The sequence below is a fragment of the Caretta caretta genome, chromosome 3, assembly GCF_965140235.1.
Source record: "Caretta caretta isolate rCarCar2 chromosome 3, rCarCar1.hap1, whole genome shotgun sequence".
NCBI lineage: Eukaryota > Metazoa > Chordata > Testudines > Cheloniidae > Caretta > Caretta caretta.
Window position 1 is genome coordinate 38,490,880 of NC_134208.1, and position 8,917 is coordinate 38,499,796.

The window sequence follows — 8,917 nt, forward strand, 5'->3', positions numbered from 1 at the left end:
TGGGTTTGTGGGATTAGACAGTTGGCAACCCTGCCCCCAAATCATTTCTGAAGTACTCCTTCCAGGAAGTCATCTCCTAGTTTGTGTTTGTGCAATTAATTTTTCCTTCCTACGTGTAGTACTTGTTTTTGTCCTTACTCCATTTCACCCTATTTGTTTGAGAACATTTCTCCAGTTTGTCCAGATCATTTTGAATTCCAATCCTGTTCTCCAAAGTGCTTGTAAGCCCTCCCAGCTTGGTATCATCCTCAAACTTTAGAAGTGTACTCTTTATGCCATTATCCAAATCATTTATGAAGATATTACATAGAACTGGACCCCAGACAGATCCCTGCAGAACTCCACTTGCTATGCCCCTTCAGTTTATTTGTGAACCCTTGATAATTACTCTCAGAATATGGTTTTCCAGCCAGTTGTGCACCCACCTTATAGTAGGTTCGTCTAGGCCAGCAGTTTTCAACCATTTTTCATTTACGGACTTCAACAAAATTTCTAATGGAGGTATGACCCCTTTGGAAATCTTAGGCATATTTATACTCCAGAGGTCCACGGACCACAAGTTGAAAACCACTGACCTAGGCTATATTTCTCTAGTTTGTTTATGAGAAGGCCATGTGAGACAGTATCAAAAGCCCTACTAAAGTCTAGGTACATCACATCTACTGCTTCCCCACTATCCACAAGGCTTGTTACCCTGTCAAAGATGGACAATAGGTTGGTTTGACATGATTTGTTCTTGACAAATCCATGTTGACTGTTTTTATTATCTTATCTTCTAAGTGCTTACAAATTGATTAATTTTTCCCCATTATTTTCCTGGGTGTTGAAGTTAAACTTAATGGTCTAGAATTCTCTGGGTTGTTCTTATTCCCCTTTTTACAGAGAGATACTATATTTGCCCTTTTCCAGTCCTCTGGGATCTCTCCTGTTTTCCAGGAGTTCTCAAAGATACATTGCTAATGGCTAAGAGAACTCTTCAGCCAGTTGCTTAGATATTCTAGGACATATTTCATCAGGCCCTGCTGATTAGAAGGCATTTAACTTGTTTAAATAATTCTTAACATGTCACTTTCCTAGTTTAGCTTTAGATCCTACTCCATTGATATTCACTCTGTTAGGCGTCTGAACACTGCTAACTTTTTTGGTGAAAACAAAGTAAAAAAGGCATTTAACACTTTGGCCATTGTTGCATTTTCTGTCATCTTTCACTCCTTATTTAGTAATAGGCCTACCCTGTCCCCAGTCTTCCTCTTGCTTCTCTTGTTACCCTTTATATCTTTAGCTAGGTTACCCTCTTTTTCTGCCTTAGCCTTTCTAATTTTGTCCCTACATGTTCTTGCTCTTGTGCCCTTAGTAATATCTCTTTAAAAAACTGCCTATTCTCCTGAACTCTTTTTTCCCCCTCAGGCTTGCTTCCCACAAATCTTACCTACCGATTCTCTGAATTTGCTAAACTTTCCCTTCTTGAAGTCCATTGTCTTTATTCTGCTGTTTTCCCTCCTACCATTCCATAGAATCATGAACTCTTATCATTTCATGATCATTTTCACCCAGCCTGCCTGCCACCTTCAAATTCTCAACTAGTTCCTCCCTGTTTGTCAGAACCAAATCCAGAAGAGCCTCTACCCTAATTGCTTTCTCTCCCTTCTGTAATAAAAAAAAAAAAATAGTGGTCTCCACTATATTCCAAAAACTTGTTGGATAGCCTATGCCCTGTTTTATTATTTTCCCAAAAGATGCCTGCGTAGTTGGAGTCCTCCATCACACCAAGTCCTGTGCTTTGGATGATTCTGTTATAATTTTGGATGATCTTCACTTGGTGTAAGTTGTGTCAGATCCAAATACTCCAATGAAGTTTTAACAATTTGCATCAGCTAATAATTGGGCACCAGAGATCTGCTAAATAAGTTGAACAATTGAAAAATCTACATTCATCTAAATCTGAGTCAAAATAAGATTTTAATCACCTGAATTTGTTTTTCATTTTTGGTCTCTCATTTACACAATAGAATCTCCTCCCGGATCACAGATGCCAAAACAAACAAGTTTATAAAAAAGGAGGGGGGGGGGAGAAAATGACAACCCTGGTTACTTTCCTTAAGACTTTTTTCATCACTTCAGATAAAAGGATTAAAAAGTAAGAGGTTAGTTGTGAGATTTTCCATTGCTTCCATGCACATTAGTCACCAAAACTCTAGGACTGAAATAGAACATACATAACTAGTCTCTCTAAAGTTACTTATGTATCTAAAAATACTGTACTAGGGATGGAGATTCATACATTCATACAGATGATGCATACATTTTAATTCCTCTGCTTATTTTTAAACTTTAAATTAGCATACCAGTAATAAAAAGTCATTAATTTTTCTTTCCCCTTCAGGCGAAGCACACTGAACTAATACTGTTATTAAAAACAAAGTGCTTGATACATACTAATCAATAACAGCTTGATCATATAAAACTCATTAAAAAACATGGACTATACATTGTAACATTCCTAATGGGTTTGGCCATCTGAATACATGTATTTTCTTTTGAGAGAAAGGCAGAAGGCAAGTTATATGCAGAAGTAGAATTGTGCTTCTGTAAGTTTACAACAATGACAGAAAACCATATGCTAATTGAAACTCAGCTGGATAACAAACCAAAGATTACAAACATTAGAAATTACTTCAAGAAGCTATTGAGACTCCCATTCAAAATTACATTTGATTATAACTTTGAACCCTGCATTTCATGGAGCAATTATGTGTCGTTTTGTGGAAAACCAATATACACACATGCTCTTTCTGTGCTAAAAGGGCTTTGGATTCTGGTAATGAAGTGGTGCCATGTGTTTGGCAGTATTTAATAGTCAAATAGTAACTTTAATATTTCCTTATTTCTTAATAGATTATGCATGAACTATACCATCAGTACACTGCACCTTCATATTCATTAAAACACATTTCCATTAGACTGATATAAGACATATTCAATTTTTGCAAATGTTTACTAATTGTAATTAAGGCATATTACTGTAAAGGTTTATTAAGTCAGGCATCTCCATCTGCATTCACATGTCTTGATTTTCAGAGGTGCTGTAAACCTACTGCTCCCACTGACATTGGTGAAATTTGTGTCCCCTCTCCACCTCTGAAAAGCAGGTCCCTTTTATGAAGGTGTGTAAATACCTAATGCCAAGCATCCACATTGGTATTTTTCAGTCTAAATTACTAAAATGCATATTTTGTTAATCTTTAAAAAAGTCTTATTTTGCAATGCTGCTTTTAATTTTTAAGAAAAATACTTTTTAATAAAGGCAACTTGTCAAAGTATATAATTCTTGCTTTCAATCTATGATAATGTTCTGGGGCTTAGGATCCAAATCCTTAAACCCACTGAAATCCACAGATGTTTTGCCCTTCCCTTCTATGTGGCAGCAAGTCTTTTAGTCCCTCATATTGACAAAAAAATCCTGCAATAAATATTCAATACAAAAGATGACATTTTTGTACAACTGTCCAGGGACCAATGCTGCTCCAACTAAAGTCAGTGGGAAATTTCAGCCCTTACTGTTTCAGGCATAATACATATCTACAAGGGAAGACTAATTGTGGCTTTTGATTGAATGGTAGTGAGCAACCTTCACCTTTAACACTGAAATACTCCAAATTACTGTGCATTAGTTTTCAACCTACACAGCAGCTAAGGTTTTAAGATAATTGCTGTACAGATTATTCACAGTTTAAGAACTGGGCTTTAAAACTAAAAGCAGTGGAATAACATGTCTTAAACCCAATACAGAATCTGCTACATTTAAGACTATCATTTGCTAGTGAATGTTTAACACATTAACCATTACAACAACCCCCATCATTTTTATATTGAACACTGTGTTTAAAATAAGGGTATGTACTTGTATATCCCTTTGAAAAAGTAAATTCTATAATACAATACACACATATTGAGACACATTCAGAAAGTTTTAAGCACACAGAATACAAGCTATACATCATATAAATGCTAAAGTCAGAGAGAATCACATATACTGGTTAAATATTAAAGCAAATTTCCAAAGATTAGACCAGCTTGACTTGGCTATCACTAATAACCTTAGCATAACTAAAGCACATTGTGTATACACACACAAGTATATCTGTGATTTTCCTTCTGCTTTTTAAAATTACAGAATTTCACAACAGATATCAGTGTTTATTTATCCTATGAGAATAAATTTAATCAACCTTTATCCAGTTGCCTGGGAGTAATACTATAGAGAAAGTATGGGCAAGAAATTGATACTATTTAACTTTAGCTTCTCTAAAAGCTTCTTAAAAGATGTGTGAAGATTGGTAAGTCATTATAAGCCATACAAATAATCAATTCCAATTATTTAAACAGGGTAAAGTGAGATATAACGTAATACTAATAACCAGTTTTATGTATTGATTTCTCACCGTTGATTAAAAATGTAGCAACTACACTTAAAATGACAATCATAATTTCAGTTATGTCCTCTGAAAAATGGCATATCAATAAATTAAAATGTTTATTAAATACAAAGATTTTCCATAGTCAATGATATCAGATTGCCTTCATTTATTAAATTAGAGAAACGTATGAACAACCATCAGAGGGCATCATTTAAAAATCATTTTTAGAATATGCAGTCAAAGTGGCAAGTTTTTCCAACTCCCTGAATCAGTTACCCTTCCTAATGCACCTTTATTGTTAAATATATTAGAAGATTCCATTTTTGTTAGTATGGAATTGCAACTGTATTAGCAGCATTTGAATGATTATTATAACTAGGATGAAACACACAACTGAATTATTTTTAAAAAGTTGACATTCTCTTGAGGAAAGTTAAGTCTTATTGAAATATTATATTGGTAGGACTTTAAAGTGTGTGGTCTTGCAATGTAGTTTAGCAACTGATCTAACGAAGGATGATATAGATACAATGATCCATACCGCAAAGCATTCAGTAGCTATTTATTTAGGCTGTGTTCTTCCAGACCATATAGCATCCATCATTCCTGGCAAATCTATTAGTGATTTTCCTACTTTCCAACACTTCATAAGGAAGCAGTGAGAAAAGTAACTTTTTACACTGTGTTCTAACTTAAGCCAATGGCCATAGAGAATATGTACACACGCTACATACTGTTATTGAAAACAAAGTACTTAATACAATAGCAGCTTGGCAGCTGATTCCTGTACATAGACACACATCTGGCTTTAAAGTTAACCCTCAAAAGCCAAAGGTGCAGCGTAAAGGAACAGGACTAAACTCAGCCAACCTTTTAGGAACATTTAACAAAAAGAGCATTCCAGCTTTAGTTTGTGTAGCTGTAATGCAATGAAAGTTTCTTGTATTTGGAGAGGGTATAAATTACTCCCCCTCGACTATCAGTGAGAGCAGGAGCTGTAAGTGAACTAAAGGTAAGGCAGCTCCGATGAAGAGTAAAACTCCCGCTTGGGAAGATGTATTTGTGCGTGTATAGTCAGATGAGAGAGATACACGCACCTTTCACAGCAGCAGAGAACAGCTCACCTGAAAGAGACACAACGCGTAGCGGCCAGTTTCCCACGGGAACTTTTTATGATGATTACCGAACAACAATCACTCTGCACCTAAGCGACCCCGCGCCGCGCTTTGCCGCAGCTGCACAACCCTAAGCGGGCAGCCGGCTCCCGGTGCCGCGGTTTACACTGCAGCTCCACGCACCGACTGCAAAGGCAGAGCGAAGCCGGCAAACCCTCCTACGTCTCGTCCACCGACTCCCCCTGGCTTCGCTGCCCTCTTAGCCTCGCGCCTCTCACAAACGCGTCCTGCCATGCCCAGAAGTTAAAGCCCCCCTAGAAGCCGCCGGGGAAACAGGCGGGCAGACCGGCGCTCCCGAGACAGGATCGCTCACCGCTGCCCGGTTAAGGGCAGGCAGGGGACATGGGGACCCAGAGTTGCTCTCGGGACTGGGCGGAGTGAGCCCGCAGCGCGAAGGAGGGAGAGGGGAGAAAGAGACCGCCGTGTACTTGCCCAGGTGGGGACGAGGAGGCTGGCCGGGCGCTCAAGCGGAGCTGGAGGCGGCTGCTTCCCCGCCACGTTCATTTCCTCCCATGCAGCTGGATTATTCCTCTCTGAACGGCGAGCGCAGCAGGGCTTGGACCAGGCATTGACTCCCGCCCCGCCCCCGGCAGCCGCGTCCCAGCTCCGCGGGCGGCGGCGGCGGCGGCGGCTCCTAGAGCAGGAGGAGAAGCCGGGCGCCGCCCGGAGAGCTAGGCTCGCCTTCGGGCTGAGCAGCCCGGCTGGCCTGCGTGGAGCTCGCCCCTCGGCTCTCCGCGGACGGGGCGTCCACACGCCCGCTTTAACTTCACCCTTCCGCCGGCTGCAGGCGCCGCTGCTCCCCGTCCTCTGAGGGCAGGTTCCCCAGGCAAGCGCTTCCCCGCCGGGCTCGGGCTCCCTACCCAGCCCTGCCGCACCGGGCTGGCGGCATCGGAAGCTTTCCCCCTGGCCCCTCAGGCGAGGGGGGCTACGCACGTGTATGCTTGACTATGAGGGGGAAACGTGTCCCCCGGCCCTGTATGCACCCAGGTGCCTCAATCAGGCCCCTGATGGCGGGGGAAAGGCGGGGGCTGCTGCCTCTGACGGGTTCTTCTACAGCCCCAGGAGCCGCTTCGAGCGGGTCCCGCCAGCCGGGGCTCCCTGAGCCGCTGCTTACCAAGCCCAGCTGCAGCTGCTCAGCAGCACCCCCGGTGACAGCTCGCGGCATTGCACGGGGCGGAGAGTAGTTCTCGCTCCTCCCGCCCGCTTTCCTGCCAGGAGTAATTTACATCAGCGGGCAATAGGCCTCACTAACCCAGGCATCAGCCCCACCGTTTAACCTCCCCACACACACACACTTCCTGTGGCTTGAGGGCTGTCAGCTGCACCACTGTCCTCCATGGGATATGTCTCCTCCAGTCCCTGCCTTTGACAGAGACGCTCCAACCCCGCCTTTGCTCAAAGTGGGCACAATGGGCTAGGGTTACCACCTGTCTGGTATGTGACCACCCTGGGTGGGTTTGTTTTTTTAATGGATTTGGCAGTTGCCAGAGGAAAAAATTTACTCTGCCAGATTACATGGCTCTTAAGATTTGTATGATCACAATACACTGGGTTAGCTAATATTAAAAGTTTCTGTGTCCAGCTACTGATGCTGCACTGTTCCCACTTCCACAGTTTGATAGCATCATGTTCTTACTTAATTTTATCTGTATGTGTTATCTTTCTAGATACTATAAGTGGCTGTTGAAGGGACAGGTTTGCGGAGTTGCCTTGTGTCTGGAGTTGTGGTGCCACTTGTGGGCTTGCCTTGTGAGGGTGCTGTGCTGGTTTTTTTTTGTTTTTGTCGTTGTCCCCCCCCCCCCACACACACACACTTTATTTCAAAGGTGGTAACCCTAAACTGGGCTGGCCCAAAGGACGGGGGAAATGGAAATGCTTAACCCAAAGAGCACCCATACTCTGTGGAGTGGAGGGACAGTGACCAGGGAGGGTAGAAGACCTGGGTGCAGGTCAGGTAGTCACCTCCAGAAAACTGCAGTGTGTGTGAGAGGGGGCAAAAAGCCAGGACATGGAGGCAAGAAGGAGGAAGTGGTGGCTGGAGCCATAAGGCAGTAGTACTGGTGGCCTGGGGAGTGAAAGAGGTTGAGAAGGAAGAGAGCAGAAATCCAAGTAAAACAGGGGTGGGCAAACTATGGCCTGGGGGCTACATCTGGCCCTTCAGATGTTTTAATCCATCCCTCGAGCTCCCGCTGGGGAGTGGGGTCTGGGGCTTTCCCAGCTCCACATGTGCCCAGGAAGCAATGTCCCCTCTCCAGCTCTGAAGCATAGGGGCAGCCAAGGGGTCTGCACATTGCCCTGCCCCAAGTGCTGCCCCCGCAGCTCCCATTGTCTGGGAACCATAGCCAATGGGAGCTGCAGGAGCAGCGCCTGTGGATGGGGCAGCATGCAGAGCTGCCTGGCCGTGCTTTGGCATAGGAGCCAGAGGGGGGACATGCTGCTGCTTAACACTAAAGGGAATTTAAGCAACAACAAAAAAGCCACAGATGAGTGGCAGCCTCTTTGGACACTGGCTGCTCCAGGCAGCTCCAAGTGCTGGGAAATCTGAGAAGGCAACAAATCTGGGAGTCAGCTGCTGCTTGTTGCCATCTTGAGTGGCCGCTGGGCTCTGCAGAAGGGCCTGGCAATTCCCAGGTACAGAGTTGATGGGCACGTGCCAGTGGGTGAAGTAGTTAGGCATTTGTGGTACACAGGACAGAGTTTGGTTGTACTATGAAGGAGGATACAGCACACACAAGTGAAGCTCTCCTGTGGGCCCTTGTAGATGCAGAAGTATCAAGCATGGGGACCTATAATAAACTTTTCTACAAATTTTTATCCGAAAATGGAGTCACACTTACTTATTTCCCTTTGAGCCTCCTGAATTAATGGCATGCCTAGTGTCCATGCTATACCTGAAGTCTCCTTACTACCCTCCCATCTTTCTCTTCATGCTATTTCATTATTCTATATTTTGTATAAGTAATGTGTTGAACTGAGAGGAAAAAGATGGAAATACCAGTAAAATGTAAATAGAAAAATAAAGGTCATTTTAAATTACATTATAATATAAGGGGCTGAAATGGAAAATGTCTTAAGCAGATAAGTAGAATATGCAGTAGTTAATTTTCCCAATGTTTCCATTTGTCTATACCATTTACTTTTTAATTAAAATGTCTTTGTCAATTGGCCAGTCTAAATAAATCAGCCACTCAACAACAATATATATTTTCCTAGGACTCTTATCTTCCTAACCACATTATTTTAATTAAATTATTTATACAATTCAGTGAAAATTGCATAACATTTTTTGAATAGCTAAGAGCTGATGACATTTACTGTGTTCAG

At 42.7% G+C, this 8,917-nt stretch overlaps 1 protein-coding gene across 5 annotated transcripts in view; it reads right to left on the reverse strand.

Moving 5' to 3' along the window:
• Positions 1-6,722, reverse strand: part of SNTG2 (syntrophin gamma 2) — a 487,892-nt gene extending 481,170 nt beyond the window's left edge. For 4 of the 5 annotated variants that reach the window (XM_075126433.1, XM_048845382.2, XM_075126432.1 and 1 more), the window contains exon 1: positions 6,026-6,722. In XM_075126433.1, the coding sequence (XP_074982534.1) occupies positions 6,026-6,097 (72 nt within the window). In that variant the 5' untranslated portion in view covers positions 6,098-6,722. Of the gene's footprint in view, positions 1-5,542; positions 5,989-6,025 lie in introns of those variants that run through there. The other variant, XM_075126434.1, reaches the window with a different exon arrangement.
• Between the last annotated feature and the right edge of the window lie 2,195 nt (positions 6,723-8,917).